A 22,041-nucleotide genomic window follows, 5' to 3' on the forward strand; every position below is an offset into this window, starting at 1 on the left:
TTTTAGATAATCCAGATGGTCATTGGTAACTTCAAATGGGCCTGGACATGTGCTGGCGTGGGTAGAGGGACCTTGTGTGCCCTGCAGGATTTTAATCCATGACGGCGTAGTGTGTTGCTAATGGTAATGTTTGAGACTGTGGTCCCGGCTCTTTTCAGGTCATTGATCAGGTCCTCCTGTGTAGTTCTAGGCTGATTACTGACCTTTCTCAGAATTATCCTTACACCATGAGGCGAGATCTTGCATGGAGCCCCAGACTGAGCACGATTGACAGTTTTGTTTTTCTTCCATTTTCTAATAATTTCGCCAACAGTTTTTTCTTTCTCACCAAGCTGCTTGCCTATTGTCCTGTAGCCCATCCCAGCCTTGTGCAGGTCTACAATTTTGTCCCTGGTGTCCTTAGACAGCTCTTTGGTCTTGGCCATGGAGTAGTGGTTGGAATGTGATTGAGTGGGTGGACAGGTGTCTTTTATACAGGTAATGAATTCAAACTGGTGCAATTAATACAGGTAATGAGTGCAGAGTAGAATGGCTTCTTAAATAAAAACTAACAGGTCTGTGAGAAACAGAATTCTTGCTGGTTGGTAGTTGATCAAATACTTATTTCATGCAATAAAATACTATTTAATTATTTAAAAGTCATGCAATGTGATTTTCTGGTTTTTATTTTTATATTCTGTCTCTCACAGGTGAAGTATACCTACGATACAAATTACAGACCTCTCCATTCTTTGTAGGGGGGAAAAGTTGCAAAATCGTCAGCATATCAAATACTTATTTTCCCCACTGTACATGCCCATACACATGGTTTTGGAGGGTTGATACTACTGACAGAATCCCTTTAATGTGACTTCACATGAGGAATATTTAACTTTTATGACCCATTTACATACAATTGGATTGGTGGCGTGCATCAATATCAATTATATATATGAAATAAAATTACAAGATCAATTAGTGGATAATAAAAAAATATTATACTCAGAGGAATACAAAGCTATATAGAAAAAACATCTAGACATGGTAAAAAAAGGACCAAATTATGGCTACCCACGTAACCTTAGTATTGCTCTAATTTATTTTCCTAGCATAACTTCAGGTCTTTTCTGAATAGTTGTATAATATTTCAATATAACACATTACTTAAAATAATTGTTTAAAAATAATGGACAACCTCACAACAGAAATATTTTCCAGAAGTCACATTTACACATTCAAGTTAACTTTAAGGGCACATTTCCATCAATACAATTTGCATAACTATGCCCAAATGGTACATTTCTTTGGAAATTATAACATTCTTGTTGACTTACACAGAAAGTATAATAGTTTTTCCTGCGATGAATATTTTGACAAGTGACAAGTGTTTTCCATTTATCGTTTGAAATTTACTTCACAAAACTCCTTGGTAAAAAATATTCTAATAACATTTTCCTGGGGTTTTTTTGTGTTTGTTTTTTTTTTTGTAAAGAGGCAGAAGTAGAAATGTAGCAAATTGTCAAATGTTCCTTCAAAAGTGGACCTCATACATCTGCGGCTATAAGCTCAAGGCATAACAACAGAAGCAGCAGAGGTTGCAGTTGTCCAGAGACTATTTTGCAACAAAGACAACGCTGGTATCTTTAATGACATATGGTGACTCGAGGGCTCCTGTTAAAAATTTTGCTTTGGGGCTTAGAAGTTACATCTCTAAATCACTAAAATCAAGTCCTAAACCAAAACTGTAGTTTATAGAATATAAAATAACTTTGAATGTTCTCAAAACTGACTTACAATTTAGGAGAAAAAAAATCTGAACACTTCATAGACCAACACAATGGGTTTATATTGTTTCTCCAGATTTTGCATATTCTGCTTTGGCTATCTTCATAGCACATTTGTGAAGTGCCTTTATGATAAATGCTACTGCAAAAACGGTTTTAATTAATAAATGGAAAGCTGCACCAAAGTCACTTGCTCATGACCTGGGCAGGTTTTTATCAACTGGATGTAAACAAGATTTCTTTTTAATTTTCTGGTGGTGTAAGAGGATGCAATGCATATGATACAACAGCCTGTAGTCAATTGTGCAACTGTATGTGACACGCCAAGGGGATGGGGACGACTCGGCGCCTGGGCCTTGTTGCCTGGGTCTGGGGGATGTCGCGGTGGTCGGCTCCCGGGCCCGTACCCTGGAGTCACTCTTAAAAGAAAGGGGGAAGTTGTATGGGATAGGGATGTTCATGACGCCATCTGTGGTGTCTGGTGAGGATCACCAGCACTGCGACAGTCCTCTGAGGCCGGTGTTTAGGCAGTTTAGTTGGTGCGGCTCCCCACAGGTGGAGCGGGGCCTCAGGGCAGCGTAAGTGTAGGGATGCAGGACAGAGGGGACCCAGCCAGGTCAGAGGAAGAATAGGCACACACACGACAGTTCACTTCAGTACCTTTACTGGTGGTGTTTCAGGCACGATCCAGGGCACTTTAGGGTGAAGGGTGCATATCAGGACTCTCCCCAGTGAGCGGGTATAGGGCCTCCTGTTCCTTGCCTTTCCTTGATAAGTTTCTGACCTGCCTGGAGCTAGGCCGAACTTGGTCTCTGTCTTTCACCTGCTGACCTGGTGGTAGGGCCTTCTATTGGAGTTCACATTCCCTGGTCTCTGGGGCCTCCGTGACTCCTGACCCTGGTACGTAATCAGCTTTTGGTGTTCCTGGGACATATAGTTCGCCAGGGGTTCCGGTTGTTTCTGCTGGGTGTAAGGAATCCCTGCAGACGCGGGCGCGGTGTCTGGTATATGTTCTTGGGGGGAGCGGGTAGAGCTCCTCTGCCCCCTATGTTACTTGCTTACTCCACTCGCCTTCGGCCACGCTCGGGGCCCTCACTAGGCTTCACACGGGCAGTAGGCCTCGCTACTCTTCACCGCTCTTTTGGCGTCGGCACGCCCTAGGCTCACTAACTCGAGCTCTCTGAGTCTGGACTGGACTGACTGAGCTCCACTGCAGGCTAGCTTCTGCAGGAGCTCCTCTCAACAGACTGCCTGCCTAACTCCACCCTCCTGCTTATATATCCCTATCCGGGCTCCCTCTGGTGGTCTGAGGTGGTAGGGTGGAGGTGTGTGAAAGCTATGAGGGCCTCTTGTGGAGAAGTCGATCCATGCACCCCTCTGGGATCTGTGGCACCAATGAGCAGCAGGGCGCCACATATGACTAGGCAAATGTGATCCCTATCGCTTCTGATTGTACATATATAGTAAGTGCCTACTTAATAGGCAGTATTCATCGTGTTTTACCATTCCTTTTATAGGGATAACATGCAGTAGACAAATAGTGCTGACTGAACTTTATAGGTGCATTGTCATGTGATGCAGCATACCAAATGTTCATTTACACTTACTACATCTATATGTACTTCAAGAAGGTTGTCAGTGTGTTAGATGCGGCCAAATGACAAGTGGTGGCTCTCTGTGATGAGAGTAAAATAGAGCAAGGCTTGATCATGAAAGGGCTCCCAAAGAAAGGACCTGATAAAAAGGGCATTTGCTATGCTCCAGTCCTATGGTACAGACCCTGTTATTATAGAATCCTTGAATATTAGAAATAATGGGCTATCCATCACTGTCTCTAATGGGAATTGGTCATGTCTGATAACGCTATTAATCTGCAGATATAGGGTAAATCTGCACTTTAATAGCTTTCTGAAGGTGCCTAGCCACAGTACTAAAAGTGTGACACAAACTTTATTACTCCCGGGAGCTACCGGCTTTCAGTCATGCTGGCGTGCCCAGAACAATTACAGTCGCCGCTCAGAGTTCTAAGAGCACACCCCGGTACTGATTGACATCGGACTCTGCAGTGCATCAGTGCAGAGCCAACTGTCAGTCAGTGCTGGGCCCGCTTACAGCTGCCACATACAGTATAGTGAGTGGTGACTGTAATTGCTCCGGGCACACCTGCCTGACTGAAAGCTGGAAGTTCCTGGGAGGAATTAAGTTTAATTTTCTCCTGGGTGCTACACTTAGATCAGGTGCCTTCATAATGCTATTAACCTGCAGATTGACCTTATATCTGCAGGTTAATAGCATTGTTGGATCTGACAGAGTCCCTTTAATTCCTGCAGTACTCAGGGGTGTTTGTCATCCAGGCCCCGGTGACATCACTACTTTAGTGTTTTTGAGGTGGAGCCATACTTTTTCTAGATTAAATAGGTGACATTTAATGGAATTTATGGTATCCCTGATCATGTCGCTTGTCATGGGATTTTTTTTTGTAAATACTGTAAAGAAAAAATAATTTAATGGATTTTCCCCTCATCATTCTCCATCATATCATCCTCTTCAATTATTTCCATTATTTTTGAATTTCTTACTGTTTATGTTTATTATATTTTTACTTTCTTTGGCAATGAGTCTATCAGTCTCAAACTTTGCTGCCTTGATTTGTTTTTATCACAATTTATTTATTTCTCTACAATTATTTGCTACCTCATCACTACCCTCTTGCTTTAATTTTCTAAATATTTTTTCCATTTATTGCATCCCTAACAGCTCTATTTAGCCATAGTGTTTTCCTCCTATTTCTAGCATGTTTATTCTCATAGGGTATGTGTTGTGCACAGGTCCCATTCAGGATGCTTATAAAAGTGACCTATTTGCTTTGTGCATTTATTTGTCAAGAACATTCTCCCAGTTTATGGCACTAAGATCATCTCTCAGCCTTTGGAATTTTGTCTTCCAGAAAGTTTAGTGTCCCTGTAGTCCCTCTACTTTACATGTTATTAAAGGATAAATGAAAACTTAATATCTTATTATTACTACCACCAAAGTGACCCCCAACCCATACATTTGATATTCTGCTTAGACACTGCAGACATCCCTGGAGGCGCCAGGTCATACAAAACAAACGCCTAATTGAACCTTGTTAAAAAATGAGATTCTTTGACCCGATAATCAAAGCTTATTCATTTTTTAACATGTATGTCCACCTTTGAATATTATACTCTTCAAAAAAAATAAAATCTTACAACTTGCAAATGCATTGCATTGCTTTGTTCAAATAATCACGGGTTATAAAACTTTATACAGGGTGGGCCATTTATATGGATACACCTAAATTAAACGGGAATGGTTGGTGATATCAACTTCCTGCTTGTGGCACATTAGTTTATGGGAGGGAGAAAAATTTTCCAGATGGGTGGTGACCATGGCGGCCATTTTGAAGTCGGCCATTTTGGATTCAACTTTATTTTTTTCAATGGGAAAAGGGAGATGTGACACATCAAACTTATTGAGAATTTCATAAGAAAAACAATGGTGTGCTTGGTTTTAACGTAATTGTATACTTTCAGGAGTTTTTTATAAGTTTATGACCACTTATAAAATGTGTTCAAAGTGCTGCCCATTGTATTGGATTGTCAATGCAACCCTCTTCTCCCACTCTTGACACACTGATAGCAACACCGCAGAAGAAATGCTAGCACAGGCTTCCAGTATCCGTTGTTTCAGATGCTGCACATCTCGTATCTTGATGGTATGGTGTGGTATATGGGGTACAAAGATAGTGGGGCCATTCTTCATCAATGGAAACCTCAATGCCACTGGATATCTGAAATTTCTACATGATGATGTGTTGCCCTCTTTATACACTGAAGATAGCATGTTCCCTGTGTTTCTCCAACAAGACGGTGCACCACCACATTATGGGTGTCAGGTCCGAGCATTCCTACATGAACAGTTTCCAGGAAAGTGGATTGGTCGTTGTGGGCCAGTGGAATGGCCACCAAGGTCTCCCGATCTGACCCAATTAGACTTTTATCTTTGGGGTCATCTGAAGGCAATTGTCAATGCTGTGAAGATACAAGATGTGCAGCAGGATACTGGGAGCCTGTGCTAGCATTTCTTCTGCGGTGTTGCTATCAGTGTGTCAAGAGTAGGAGAAGAGGGTTGCATTGACAATCAAACACAATGGGCAACACTTTGAACACATTTTATAAGAGGTCATAAACTTGTAAAAAAGCTCATGAAAGAATAAAGTTACATTAAAACCAAGCACACCATTGTTTCTCTTATGAAATTGTCAATAAGTTTGTGTCACATGACCCTCTTCCTATTGAAAAAAATTAAGTTGGATCCAAAATGGCCGACTTCAAAATGGCCACCATGGTCACCATCCATCTGGAAAAGTTTTACCCCTCCCATATACTAAGGTGCCACAAACAGGAAGTTGATATCACCAACCATTCCCATTTAATTTAGGTGTATCCATATAAATGGCCCACCCTGTATAATTCATTAGTTATATGTGTCATAACGAAACACTGTATTGAACATAACACAGCAATTGTATACTTTACCATTCTCTATTAATTTATATTTTGTACACATAGTTAATGTCCAAATATTATACCGAACTTTAGATCAGGAGAATAATATCAAAAGAAATAGGACAGTATACATACCTCCATCGGATTTACAGTGATAGTTAAAGCAGAGTCATCCCAATTCATGTCAGGGTCTTTTGTTGCCTCTTTGTCTGGAAAGTCTTGTTGGTGGACTGCCCGTAATCTTAAGATTCCCAGCACAACAATAATAACCAGTATGCTGATGCAAGCTACCAGGACAATAGTTGTCGCACCTGGAGAAACTGAAGAACAATGGAGAATATTTATGCAAGTTCAAGTTCGTTTATGCAATCAGACATAACTAATATATTTGCTAGCTAGCTATTCTAACCATAAATATAGGGAAAATCATAAATGCATACAGTGGGTACAGAAAGTATTCAGACCCCTTTAAATTTTTCACTGTTTACAAAGTACACTCTGCACCCCATCTTGACTGAAAAAAACATAAATGTAGAAATTTTTGCATATTTATTAAAAAAGAAAAACTGAAATATTACATGGTCATAAGTATTCAGACCCTTTGCTCAGACACTCATATTTAAGTCACATGCTGTCCATTTCCTTGTGATCCTCCTTGAGATGATTATATTCCTTCATTGGAGTCCAGCTGTGTTTAATTAAACTGTTAGGACTTGATTTAGAAAGGCACACACCTGTCTGTATAAGACCTCACAGCTCACAGTGCATGTCAGACCAAATGACAATCATGAGCTCAAAGGAACTGCCCAAGGAGCTCAAAGACAGAATTGTAGCAAGTCACAGATCTGGCCAAGGTTATAAAAGAATTTCTGCATTACTCAAGGTTCCTAAGAGCACAGTGGCCTACATAATCCTTAAATGGAAGAAGTTTGGGACCACAAGAAGTCTTCCTAGACATAGCCTTCCAGCCAAACTGCGCAATCATGGGAGGAGAACCTTGGTGAGAGAGGTAAAGAAGAACCCCAAGATCACTGTGGCTGAGCTCCAGAGATGCAGTAGGAAGAAGGGAGAAAGTTCCACAAAGTCAACTATGACTGCAGCCCTCCACCAGTCGGGCCTTTATGGGAGAGTGGCCAGATGGAAGCCTCTCCTCAGTCCAAGACATATGAAAGCCCACATAGAGTTTGCTCAAAAACACATGAAGGACTCTCAAACTATGAGAAATATGATTCTCTGGTCTGATGAAACAAAGATAGAACTTTTTGGTGATAATTCTAAGCGGTATGTGTGGAGAAAACCAGGCACTGCTCATCATCTGCCCAATACAATCCCAACAGTGAAACATGGTGGTGGCAGCATCATGCTATGGGGTGTTTTTCAGCTGCAGGGAAAGGACGACTGGTTGCAATTGAAGGAAACATAAATGCGGCCAATTGCAGAGATATCCTGGATGAAAACCTCTTCCAGAGTACTCTGGACCTCAGACTTGGCCGAAGGTTCACCTTCCAACAAGACAATGACCCTAAGCACACATCTAAAATAACAAAGAAGTGGCTTAAGAACAGCTCTGTGACAATTCTTGACTGACCCAGCCAGAGCCCTGACCTAAACCCAATTGAGCATCTCTGGAGAGATCTGAAAATGGCTGTCCACCAACGTTCACCATCCAACCTGACGGAACTGGAGAAGATCTGCAAGGAAGAATGGCAGAGGATCCCCAAATTCAGGTTTGAAAAACTTGTTGCATCATTCTCAAGAAGACTCATGGCTGTATTAGCTCAAAAGGGTGCTTCTACTCAATACTGAGCAAAGGGTCTGAATACTTATGACCATGTGATATTTCAGCTTTTCTTTTTTAATAAATTAGCAAAAATTTCTACATTTCTGTTTTTTTTCAGTCAAAATAGGGTGCAGAGTGTACTTTAATGATAAAAAAAATGAATGTTTTAGAATTTACCAAATGGCTGCAATGAAACAAAGAGTGAAAAATTTAAAGGGGTCTGAATAATTCCTTACCCACTGTAAATGCTATCCATTTCCTTTGCAGTGGCCACAACAATGTAAAGTTTATATTATTTCATGTCACATATTCAACTATCATAAAGGGACTCCGTCAGCACGGAATGACTGTTCAAACTAAGTCTCGCTGCTCAATGTTTCATGGAAGAGCAAGTATTTTAAATACACCTTCCCACCTGCTTGTTTTTCCTCAATCTACACCCCCCTCTTCTTTGATTGACCGCTCTCACTTCTAGAGCCAGAGAAGGTTGGAGATAGATGGAAATAAAGCAGGTGGGAAGGTGTGTATAAATGATTAACACTACTGTAAAGTGACGCCGGACAGTAGCCATGGGTGAGGCACTTGTTGGTTGTGCCTCGGGACGTTACATGAAAGTTGGGGTCCTGGCTGAGTATGTGGACTTTAACTGTGAGGGCGCAACGCCCGTGCAGGCCACATTTAACTGATGTTGCTGGTTTGCCAGGTCCAGATGTTCACAGTTTAATGAGGGAGACCACCATTCAAAAATAAACTTTTTACTGAGCGAGAACTTGATAGGGAAAATATACAAGGAATAGGAGGTACAAAGTCTTATGAATGTTTCCTTTACAACTCAGAGCATTTTCCACACAGTTTCCTTCCTTCGTTTCTCTATTGTTCTCTAAGTCCACTGTTTCTCACTACTTCACCACAACCCTGCTTTACCACTACAGTCCTGCATAGTAAGAGTCGCTTACTAGTCCTGCGGTTCCCTGTCCTCTTTTCCCTTTAGGGTGCCAGTATGGCCAGTAATGCTGACGCACTGAAACTCCCGCCCATGGCACTTTACTCATACCATATACTCAGTTCTATTCAAGCTCCTTACTTTCAAGCGTTATAAGCTCAGGGTCTCATTGCTAGGCGTTCTCTCCTAGGACCCATTCCAGGAATGCCATTCTGTCTCTTAGTTACTTCTGCTCTGGATCTTGCAATCCTTTTACTTTGGTCTCCTCTCACTTAGGGTCACCCCAGAATGTGGCACTGCTCACCTGGGACCTTTAGGTCCACTTTCTATGCACTCCAAGTGTTATCTGCCTCTCTGACTGGAAATTGTTACTTTTCTTGCAACTCAGACCCTCCCACTCTGGATTAGTTCAAACCATTGACTCTAACTCTCCCTATAGTCAAACTACACACACTATATGTATTGCTAACACCTTTAATGCACATCACAAGTAACACTATACATTACAGTTTACATTGTATCGCATAGCATTTTATAACAACAAACTTGCATATTCAAGAGGGAAACATGGGCAGCATGTCCATATCCTTACACCGCCATGATGCACCAAGCACCTGTATTTGTTTTGTACAGTCATTTTATGCTCACAAAGTCCCTTTAAGCCCACCAAAGTAAGAGGCACTGTTTTTGTTAGTGGCTATCTACTTTAGCACATAGAAGAACTTTGCAATTTTGGGACTCCTATATTTTCATGCAAACAGAATGTTCTAATTATGTGCTGCAAGGTGGCTCAGTAGTTAGCACTATTGGTTTGCAGCACTGGAGTCCTGGGTTTAAATCCCCTGAGGGACAAGATCTTCAAGGAGTTTGTATGCTCTCCCTGTGTTTGTGTGGGTTTCCTCCCACATGTTAAAGACATACTGATACATAATTTAGATTGTGAGCCTCAATGAGGACAGTGATGATTATGGCTGTGAAATTAATGGTGCTATATAAGTGAGTAAAATGAATAAATAATAAACCTATGAAGAATTGAGTTGAAGAGAAGTTAATTGGAAAATGCATTTTTTTTTATAAACAACATGTTTAAAATTAAAGCTAAAGAGTTTAGAAACAGAAATACAATGGGCAAAAAGACGATATAGCAGAGATGATAAATACAGGCTACATAGTACAATATGTACCTGTAAAATAATGTCTCATTCCTGCAAAATATTAGCAGTGCATATCATATGTTGTGCTATCTAGTCTGTATTTACCATCTATGTTATGTCGGCTTTTTGCCCATTGTTTTTCTGTTTTTAAACTCCTGTATATTTAATTTTAATCATATTGTTTATCAAATAAAAAAACATTTTACCATTTAAGTGCTCTTGAACTCAGTTCTTCATAAGTTCACATTTTGGTTCTCAGTTTGCACCTGTTATAGATTCCACCTTCACTATTTCAGTGTCACTTATTATACTTGTTATTATATATACCATTGTTCGTGTTTTGGCTGGTATGTTCTATTTGGTAATCAGGACAGAATTTCTCAAAAACAAACATTGCTGTACAGCATGTGCTCAGTTTGTAACTTTCAAATAGAGAATGCATATTTGACTGTCAGTGTTAGCTGGATTTGAAATGCATTCAGAACCATCAGTAGATTCTGTAGTCTCCCATTTCTGTCCAGCCAGGGATGATGCTGCTCAGCATTGTCATTAGTCCCAGCACCTAGCTGGTGCATGAGATGTACAGGTTGTCTGTTAGGTCTTTATTCCTAGCAACATGAAGGACAAGTTGCGGAGGCAAACAGGGCTGTTAAAGCCCAAGTCCAGGATTCTCTGTACTGAGCATGCCCGTGACATGGCGGACCGTGATTGGTGGTTTGGGAGTCAGCTGATTCGGTGACCTGGCACCGCCTGATTGGTCGTGGGTGACGTCACCAATAATGCGATGGTGGGCAGGGCTTAATCTTTAAATAGCCCGCCCACAAACATGGCGGCGTGCTCTGATCATTAGGCTGTGATGGTGTTGTGTGGACGCTTGGTCTTTTGGGCTCTACGTGTGCTTTCGTTTCTGACAGGCAGGTTTAGTGGAAATAGGCAGGCTTAGATGAAATAGGCAGGTAGCTTCATCTGACAGTCTGGCTCCGACAAAGGGGTCGCCTTACACCCCGAGCAGTCTGCAGACACCCTATTCCCGGTACCGCCTGTAAGCCACGTGGAGAGATACTCCTCAGTCCGGTAGCATGCTGGCTGGGAGCACGTATTCGCCAGCGTGAGTCATACACACATCCTAGCATCTGCTGTGTAGTTCCTGTGCAGTAAACGGGGCTACAGCTACTTTATTTATTGCACATCTCCCGTGCAATTAACGGAGATAGTGTGAATCCCTATTCCCGTTCCGGTGTGCAGTAACACGGAGGGGATTGTTATCTAAGTTGGTTGTTTTACCTTCTCACCTGGAAGGTGTTCAGTCGCAGTCCACCAGGCTGCATCGCGGACCCCGGGTTCGGTTGCTTTCCATAATTTAATAAAGTTGTTTGCAACTGTCCCCTTAACAGTCAGCATGTTTTTACTATGTAATTTGAGGACAGTATGAGATAGCAGCTGAGACGCTAAATTAAGTGATGTGTAATTTATCAGGCTGTGTACTGTTTACATAGAATGAAGGTTTTATCACCAGGACATTATCATTGCCCTGACCACAGTGCACGCGAGTCCGGCCATGCCCCCTCCTATGATAAGCAGCTCACTTTCAATAGAAAATGTACACAAAAGCTGTGGTGTGGGCGAGGATAGGTTTCTGAGCTCTGCTACATCTAAAAACTCTGATTGTATCACAAAGTAAACCAAGTGATACATTGCTGGAATCAGGCTTACTTGTCCTATATTGTGCTACTATCAGATTAAATAGTGAAAACCTGCTGACAGATTCCCTTTAAGGGGATTTCTGGTGCATATAGCCTTTTTAGAGAGGCATTGCAGAAGATCACTGTTGCTAACAGCCTTGGGCATCATTCACTGAACAAAGACAAAAAAAGTTTTGAATTGGAAAGCTCCTTAGATGCTGCAAAATTTGACAGAGGGCGAGGCCATTTTCAGTTAGGTCATTGGCAGTGCTGAAATGGGATCTAAGGGCAGTAATGCTTTCATTTGCTAACCGAAAATCTAAAAATAGCCCCAGGGTTTGCCATAAGTATCTACGTATTATGCCATGTAACAATGACAGACAGTAATGATTTGAATGGCAGGTATTTTAAAGTATTATAGAAGTGATCAAAGATCATTATTTCAATTTCCCTGGGGGAGCAAAAATAGTGTTGTTCATTTTTAGTCATAAAAGGTAAAAAAATAATGAAGGCAGTACACACTACCATTCCCATATTATGCAATCAAGGTGAAAGACACAAAATTCCTTTTCAATATAAGGATAAATGGATTACTAAAATAAATATATTGAGTCCATTGGACTTGAATGAAAAAAAAAATGAAATAAGGGGAAAATTCATTAAGACTGGCATTGTACATGAGCGGGCTTGCTAGAGTATGATGCGTCTATCATTAAGAGGCACACACCACTTAATGAAATTAGGCACATCTCTTAACTGCCCTGCGCTCTCACCAAAAATTTACTTTATAAATGTATTCACTCATCTCTAATAGCTAGAGATCTTGAAAATGTAAAAATTCACATCAAATTATGTAAAATAATTTTTCAACTTTAAATATTACAATGAAAAAGCTTTTTAGGATGAAACTGAAATTCTTCTTTAACTGCATTTATACCTTTAATTAAGTTACTTAGCCGCAGCACCATAATCACATGAACGGCTTTGCAGCACGGCTGACACTAGACAGCTTATTTGTATACCAGATGAGCTCTGCTATAAATGATATTTTAAATAAAAACAAATGTAATTAAATTATGTAAAACCAGGAAGAAAATCCTAATTACAATGTAAGTTTTGATGCCATAGAAAAAACAATAATAAACAAATGTTACAGTTCATCAATAATAATGATAATACACGTCCATTAAAGGAGATCATCTTCTGCCATCTGTCAGACTCTAGATGGCACATGCCATTCCTTGTGTGCTATGTGAGCAAGATTTTTTTTTTTATTTTAATCCTTAAGCTTTGTTTTATTTACATGCAGAACCTGACAATGGTCAGAGGAACTTCCTTCCCATCTGTATTTAATAACCAGCTGTTGCATTTAGTATTCCAACTACTCAAGGACTTAAATTATAGAGTATTATTTATTACTGGTATATGGAATTGTGCTAATATCACATTTTCAAATTACAATACCCTAAAGAACTTATAAATTTCATATTTATGAGTAGTTGTATGTTACATACCACGCATTTCATTCCCTAGTACTTCAGCGCTTGGATTCTGGAGAGAGGGCATAAACTGAGGTTGGATCACCACGTGGTTTACATGCTCCATATAATTGGAATTATGTAATATGTTGACCTAGATAATAGAAGAAAAGACAACATATGAAAAATGTAGGATGCATATAAAATACAGAATTAGTTTTTATTGTAAATGAATGGAGCGCTGGTGTATGATTTTCCATTTCACATTCTATGTTACAAGCCACATCTGTAATCGAATATTCCATATTGTGTTGTAATGATGTATTTACATATCATACTCTAGAATGTCTCAGGGGAATCATTTACGTAATATGTTGTCAGTGGCTAAAAGCTTTAATAGTGATACAATGTCATTTTATAAATAACAAGGGGAATTTCATTGAAACTTGTCTAGTGATATGTCATGGATATGTGTGAGAAAATCACATTGGTAAATTCTATGATCTCTAACCCTCACTGTTTCCAGAATCAAAAATATCTATCACAAAATTTTAAGAAAATAATTATATAGCCACCATAAAAGTATAATAGACTTTGTTATTATAAATGGTATTTTTTGAGTAAAAAAATACTCTAAATTCATGGCTGCTAGATGTCTCACTTCCTTGTAACTAGTAGTCCAACTATTGTTGTCAAGACTGATTCCTTTATACTTCCAGACAAGCAGGACAGATAACAGGAGGTGGGGTGTGTCTTTACAGGTCTGCTCTCTCTACTGGCTGTTATACAGACAGTGTATGTTAGGCATCAGGTGGTTGCTGGACCTGAAATTGGGTCAGAATCATCTGTGGTCTCCCATTCTGGTCCAGCCAGGGCAAATGCTGCTTAGCATCACCGTTGGTCACAACACCTAGCCAGTGCACAAGAAGTACAGGCTGTCTCTTGGGTCCTTGTTCCTAGTAGTGTTAAGCATAGGTTGCGGAGAGGAACAAGGGCTGCTACAGCCGAAGTCCAGAATGCACTGCACTGAGCATGCCCGTGACATGGCGGACCATGATTGGTGCTTTGGTGTCAGCTGATCCGGTGACCTGGCACCGCCTGATTGGCCGTGGGTGACGTCAACAGTAGTGCGAACAATAATGCGACAGTTTGCAAGGCTTAGTCTTTAAATAGGCCGCCCACAAGCATGGCGGCGCGCTCTGATCATTGAGCTAAGGTTGTGTTCCTGTGTGGACGCTTGTCTGTTTGGGCTCCACATGCTCTCTAGCTGCTCTCTCCGTGACCTGCCAATGCCAGAGTTCACTCGGCTGTTTAGCACAGGTTGCTTAGGCAGGCCTAGCTTCGGACAGGCAGGTTTAGCTGGGGATATGCAGCCTTAGCTGGAGGGAGGCAGGTAGTTTCCGTTTAACAGTCTGGCTCCGTCAAGGGGGTCGCTATACACCCCGAGCAGACTGCGGGCTTCATATCCCAGGTAATGCTTGCTAGTCACGTGGAGAGTTACTCCTCAGTCCGGTCGCACACCGGCTGGGAGCACGTACACGCCGGCGTGAGTCACACACACTTCCTAGCACCTGCTGTGTAGCCTCTGTGCAGTTAACAGGGCTACGGCTATGTTATTTGTCGCACATCTCTCATGCAGTTAACGGAGATAGTGCGTATCCCTTTTCCCGTCCCGGTGTGAAGTAACACTGGAGGGATTTATACATTAGTTGGTTGTTTTACCTTCTTACTCGGAAGGTGTTTGGCCGCAGTCCTCTAGGCTGCATCGCGGACCCCGGGTTCGGTTGCTTACCATTATTTAATAAAGTTGTTTGCAACCGTCCCCTTAACAGTGTGTAACCACTTCCTTTCTGCAGACAGCTCAGCAGAGCACACAATAATGCTGGACTTTTTAACATGCTTGAGTCTGCTTTTCCTCAGTGAGTCTCTTTCATTTCTCTTTCCTGCTAGTAAACTCATATCAGCACTTTTTGTTATCTTGCTCTCCACCTCCACACATTGATATATCTGCCACATGACTTTCCTGTCTCCAGTTTATTTTGACTTGCTTCCTTGCTTTTTATAGACATTTACTCTTATCTGCTATCCTCTTAACTCTTGTCTGCTATCTCTCCCCCATCTGTACTTTACATTCCAAATTGTTTATTATAGTATGTAAGCAAATTCAAGCTGTGCAGTGTGAGAATTAAAGGAAAGGAAGTCGGGACTAGCGTTGAGCGAATTTGTTTGGCATTTCAAATTCGTGTTCGGTGTTCCGACTTGTTGGTGCCAAAAAATCGGCTCCGCCCATTATGATTTGCCACACTGTCATACAGGACCACGGCATCTTCCAGTACAGTACATGTCCCCTGCTTTCAACAGATATGCAAATAGTACTGCCAGAAGAACAAGCAGCTGTGAGGGAGGATAAAAACAGTTGTCTAAAAAATGGCAGAATATCCGTTAATGTGCCATATAACAATATGCATTTTTATTATATTTCAACAAAATAACAGGTCCACTTTAATGCAATCTTTATCTTACTGGCTTACAAGTGGATTGAACCATTTTCAAATGATTGACCCTTTCACTCTAACGTCAGAGTAGCATTAAGGTGCTCATGCACTTCAAAAAACTTCCAGCCAAAAGTTCATTCAGCCGATAGCTACCTCTCCCAATCATCCATACACATAATTTGGGCTGAGGATGTATGTGTTTTCAATGGATAGAGGATAGAAAGCCACTGACAGTCACCTGTGGTGGTGTCTTTTCTTGTGGGAATATAAATGGTTTGGACATTGAAATTCAACTGGTGATTCTTCTTTCCCCAAATATTATATGAACAGGAGCTGGAGTAAGATGTGCTGAATTCATTAAGATGTACGTCTCTTAACAAAATCAGCTGCCGCTTGTGTTGTAAATTATGATGAATTTGTTGGATGCACTTGGCCATGTGCACTACCAGTGAAGCTCCATCCACTTTTAAAAGAGTGGGTGAAGCTGACTAGAACTAGTATACAAATCGCAAAAGGTTCAAATATTGCTGCAAATCTTGAGTTGAACAAAAACTTCACACCATTTCAAGCTGTTTTACAGCAGAATTCTGGAGAAAACAGTTTTATGAATTGGAAGATTCAGGTGAGAAGATCCGGCACCATGTGCATGCCTTCATTTCCCTGCTATATTCAATGGGAGAAAACTTCTAATCAACAGGGTGCCACGAAACAGTCAAAATGTGAAATTTGTGTGAAGGAAAAACGTTGCACTCACCATCTCTTAAAATGTTCTTCTTTTAAAAAAAAAATTGAAACATAGCTGCAGAAATGAATGAAACATAATGTGGATGACGTCCATTTTGCACTAAACTGCACTTCAACTGGTCCTTCATTGGGTTCCATTCCGGACCCGCTGAAGTTCAGTGTAGCGCAAAATGGCCGTCGTTCACATCGTATTGTATTCATTCCTGCCACTCTCTTTTAACCTTTTTTTTTTGAATAAAAGGACATATTAAGAGATGGTAAGTGCCACTTTTTTCCTTCTCACAAATTTTGCAGTTTGATGAATTGTCTTCATAATCATTCATTTTTGATGTATGTATTCGGTGGATGGGCTGTGTGGACCCTGATCCTTTTGATGCTTACACAGTGGCCAAATAATTAAAAGGTCATGGTGTTGTGGACAGAAAAGTGTATACACAATCTATAAACAGTCATACCTCAAGATTGAAATCATTGCTTGTGTAGCGCCCATTTAATTCTGAACACTTGACTTTAAATTTTCGACCAAAGATAGAAGCAGAATCCCAATGACGATAGCGAACTTGACGTAAAACCTCTTCATAGTTTTTCATTGTGTCTATACCTGAAAAGTTTATAACAAGTTGATTAAAGGGTCGTAGCATGGCCAAAAATAGGAATATTGTAATATACAAAGATTCATGATTAAAGTTACAACAAATACAGGGTATTTGATCTGCCTGGATATCCATGTTCCAACACTATGTAACACATGTTAAGACATTAATGGCTGCCACTCTTTACAGAAACATTTTATATGTTATAGAAGTCTGTTTCCATCTGAAAATAAGACAATAGGCATATTATCATCAATACATACCATAGATGGAATAGCCTTTAGTCGAGTTGGTGGCATCGAGATGTTTTCCTTGCAAGGCACTGTGGTCTAGCTCCAAACATTCCTGTTTAGTGTTCAGTTCATCACCAGTGATCAAAATATCACAAAAATCCAAGTGATGTAAAGTTTCTGTCATTACCACTGCACCTGAAGATAAAAACACAGCAAATTACTTGTTAGTTGCATAAGGAAATAACAAAAATACAAATTTGGAATGTTACTTAGCACGCAATGGATCTTTTATAAAAATACAAATTCCATGTAGATGTTGCATTGTACATCTACAGAAGACCACTATTTTGACAAGTCCAATTGTAATCTTTCTTTCGAGATTATTTCAGTTCCAATGTACAGTATGTATGCTTTTTTGAGAGAATCGCCATTTCAAATAAATTAATTATCTTGAAGAGTTTTCACGGTAAATTGTTCTACTTAGGCTTCATGCACAGTGTCATGGATCCTCTATGGCAGTACACAGAGGCTGTATTTCGCCTAAGCATGTAGATTAGAAGCAATACTTCTAATGGAGAATACATCAGTGCATATGGAGTTGGATGAGCATACATAGAATTTTTTCTGTCTCATGTACATGGATCCTCTTGAACAAACAGAGACTCCATTAAGGCCATCTTATAGGTCCATAAAAAATAGAGTCTTGATGTGGCCGAAAAAATGAAACATTAATAAAAGAACCAAGGTAACCACTATACAACTTTGCTACCTTACTTCTAGTGATGGAAAAGTTTGCATGGCTTTAATATGGATTGCTATATGCAGTAAGGAGCATCTCAAGAAATGCTATTTACCTGCAGATGTAGGCATAAGCTGAAGGTAAGTAGCATTTAAATCCTATTTTGCCGGATTACTGGAGCAGTAGCTACAGGGAGAAGATGAAGTTGTAATTTCACTGCCGTAATGCTCTTCCAATCATTGAGGTCGTGAAGGAAGCAGTTACAGATACCTCTCCCTACACAGTGAGTGCGCTATAATCACTACACCAACACATATGTTGCAGAGAAGGCTGCCAGTTAAATTGCAGGGGACTGATTACAACTCGACCATAGAATAACGAGTGGTGACTGTAATTGCTCCCTGCACCACCCCAATGACTGGAAGTGTGCAGTCGCATGGAGAATAAAACCTAATTTTCTCCCTAAATACCTATATTTGAGCAACATAATAGAACAAGCCCTCACAGTAAATTAGCAAAAACCTACAAAATATCAGGTGTGTACAGGCCGAGTGTTAAGAATAGTGTTGAGCGAGCACTAAAATGCTCGGGTGCTCGAAGCTCGGGCCGAGCTCACTGTGATACTCGGGTGCTCGACCCGAGCAACGAGCCCAATGTTAGTCTATGGGAGACCCGAGCATTTTTGCGGCGGCTCCCCCGGCAGTCTGTAGAAAGCCTAAAAAGTGCCCAAAACGATAGTGACAGTGCTCAAATGACATGGGGACAGCATGGGGATCGCCCCTGGAAGCATTTCTGACCCCCAGGTCACTGCTGTCAACAACGTGGTCAGAGGTATTAAGCCACTTTTGCAGGCTCACAATAAAACGTTCAAAAACGAAAGTGAAACTGCTTTCCTGTGAAATATGTTAACCCCTTAACGACCATGGGTCTTTCTGTTTTTGTGTTTTCCTTTTTTGCTCCCCTTCTTCCCAGAGCCAGAACTTTTTTAATTTTCGTTCAATATGGCCATGTGAGGGCTTATTTTTTGCGGGACGAGTTGTACTTTTAAACACCATCACTGGTTTTACCATATAGTGTGCTGGAAAATGGGAAAAAAATTTCAAGTGCAGTGAAACTGCAAAAAAAATGCAATTCCACAGTTGTTTTTTGGGTCCTTTTTTTACCACGTTCACAGATTGCTAAAACTGACCTGCCATTATTATTTTCCAGGTCGTTACGAGTTCATAGACACCAAACATGTATAGGTTCTTTTTTATTTAAGTGTTGAAAAAAAAATCCAAAGCTTGCTAAAAAAACCAAAAAAAATTACGCCATTTTCCGAGACCCTTAGCTTCTCCATTTTTTGGGATCTGGGGCCAGGTGAGGGCTTATTTTTTGCGTGCCGGGCAGACGTTTTTATTGATACCATTTTGGGGTAGATCCGATGTTTTGATCGCCCGTTATTGCATTTTATTGCAAAGTTGTAGCGACCAAAAAAACTTAATTCTGGGGTTTAAATTTTTTTTCTCGTTACGCCGTTTACTGATTGTATTAATTCTTCTTTTATATTGATAGATCGGGCGATTCTGAACGCGGCGATACCAAATATGTGTATGTGTTTTTTTTTTTATATATATACATTTTATTTTGAATGGGGCGAAAGGGGGGTGACTTAAACTTTTATATATTTTTTATTTTTTTTAATTTTTTAAATACTTTTTTTTTACACTTTCTGCTTGCTTCTATAGTCTCCAGAGGAGACTAGAAGCAGCAGTTGTCTGATTGCTTCTACTGCATACAAGCGATGAGCAGATCGCTTGTATGCAGAAGAAATGCTCACTTGCTATGAGCGCTGACCACTAGGTGGCGCTCATAGCAATTGAGACATGACAACCACAGGCGTCTGCTGCAGACCCTGAGTTGTCATGCCCACCCATTGGTGACCCGCGATCACGTGACGGGTCACTGATGGGCGGGGCTTAGGACTCCTGGAAGCGCGAGTTAAATGCCACTGTCAGAGATTTAACATGTTAACAGCCGCGGGTGGATTGCGATTCCAATAATCAGCTGAAATGTGCTCGCTTCAGTGTGGGCTCACCGCCGGAGCCCCCGCTGAACCGGCCTTCCCGACCTGGTGCGTACTATTACTGACCAGGTCGGAAAGGGGTTAAGGAACATCCTTTCCAGGGTAAAGACTTGTGTATAAGGTAAAATAAATAACCAAAAACAAAAATACTCCTCCACACCTTGGGCTATGTTCACAAGTAGCATTTTTCATGCGTTTTTGCACTTTTGTATTGCTTTCAACCGTGACAAATGCATTCACCGGGAAATGTCATTTTAACATTTTACAACCTTATCTGGCCATGTGCTGTGTGACACATGCATACAGTGCTGAAAAGACAAGGGATCAGCATGGGGAAGACCCCTGGAAGCATCTCTGACCCCCAGGTCACTGTCTAAAAGTGTGCCCATCAGAAGTGATCCTTGCCGCATCAGAAGATGCAGACTTGCAACTATCCCCGTGCAAGTCCTTGTCCCAGGGCAGTGTTCAATTGTACCTCCCCCATTCCTTGCAATGCAAGCGAAAATATGCAGCCAACCACCCACCCACCCGCAGGCTGCAATACCATACTGCTAGCTTTCACTTGAAATGGGGCCTTTTAGTTTGGAGGAGGCCGAAACTGACGCCTACCTCATGGCCGCTTCGGCAGCGAGGTATCCATACTCCATGTGTCCACGCTCGGTCCCCAGCCGCCAGGTGGCGGCCAGGTGTCCATACTCGGTCCCCAGCCGCCCTGATTTCTCCTGTCATCTTCCCCCACACTTTTCTTAGCCTGGCCTGCTTTAGGGCAGCATTGGACGAGCCCACCAGAGAACCAGACTCCTCCGGTGGGCCCTGGCTTCTCCATCAGGGGAGTTGAGAGTGCCTAGGTGAGGAGCATGATGATGATGATGATAGAAGTTAGAATCTGCTTTGTTTTCTTGGAATGCAAGCGCATGTATGTAGTAGCGGCTAGGCCTGAGGTGGTCCGCGTTTTGGCGCATATCCTACCTCCTCCGAGGATTGCTGGATGTTTTCCTGCTACTATCCCAGTTCTATGACTCCCGTTAAAACAAAGCTTCAGGTGATAAATGATGGATGAGGTGGTGGCAAAGGAGAAAGAGCAGGAGGAACAATGACCATTCACATCAATATCAGGCCAGTCAACCAGACATGTCTTGTAGGATATGTTTCTGTAACAAAAGGAGCGGTTCGGCTACACAGTTATAGGGCATACAGTGAGTGCAATGCCTACCAAAAATTTCGAGCCACTCCAATGCCCCTTGGAAATGACATGAAGGTCAGAGGGCGTTAACTAAACCTTTTTTTCGATTTATAGCAACTGGGTCTCCCGTGCACTGTTGGCCTAAGCAGTGAATGGAAGGCTTTCCAAAAATTATGAGGAACTGCAATGCCCCTTACAAGAGCCATGTGTGGCACCCCAGGGGTCTGGTCACCACAGTAATAGAGATATTGCGTCAGAGAGCAAGTGGGAGGTTTCCTGGTCAGGATCCCTTAAACATGCAACATCCTCCTGCCCCAGTCCTGGGAGGGGAGAATTCTGCCCTTATAAACTGGATCTGGGGCGGGGTTGAGTGAGTCAGAGAACAGTCAGAGTCAGAGTGAGAGCAAGGGAAAGTAACAGCAAGGAGCTCTGTAGGAGCTAGGAGCTAAAGACCAGGGGCTGGAAGCTGAGCAGAGCTCGCCCTGGCAGAAGACAATAGGAACCAGACACAGGAGTCCGAAGCTGTGAGGACTTATATATCCAGCAGCAGATACCAGCCGGCAGGGGATTTCAGGTCCTCTGGCCATAGAAGCCCGGAGGCTCAGTCACAAGCAAGGGACCAGCACCGCCGTCGTGGAGCGGAGGCTAACAGAAGGA

General features: G+C 41.5%; 1 protein-coding gene across 1 annotated transcript in view; it reads right to left on the bottom strand.

Annotated features, from left to right (window-relative positions):
• The window catches only part of CLSTN2 (calsyntenin 2), a 1,504,973-nt gene that overhangs the window by 32,968 nt on the left and 1,449,964 nt on the right, over positions 1 to 22,041 (bottom strand). The window contains exons 13-16 of the mRNA XM_073674635.1: positions 17,428 to 17,592; positions 17,027 to 17,172; positions 13,369 to 13,486; positions 6,431 to 6,615 (exon numbers count right to left, since the gene is read on the bottom strand). Of these exons, the coding sequence (XP_073530736.1) occupies positions 6,431 to 6,615; positions 13,369 to 13,486; positions 17,027 to 17,172; positions 17,428 to 17,592 (614 nt within the window). The remainder of the gene's footprint in view (positions 1 to 6,430; positions 6,616 to 13,368; positions 13,487 to 17,026; positions 17,173 to 17,427; positions 17,593 to 22,041) is intronic.

This window comes from Phyllobates terribilis, unplaced genomic scaffold (genome assembly GCF_046119375.1).
Source record: "Phyllobates terribilis strain yellow unplaced genomic scaffold, ASM4611937v1 Scaffold_3__8_contigs__length_932513732, whole genome shotgun sequence".
Classification (NCBI taxonomy): Eukaryota; Metazoa; Chordata; class Amphibia; order Anura; family Dendrobatidae; genus Phyllobates; species Phyllobates terribilis.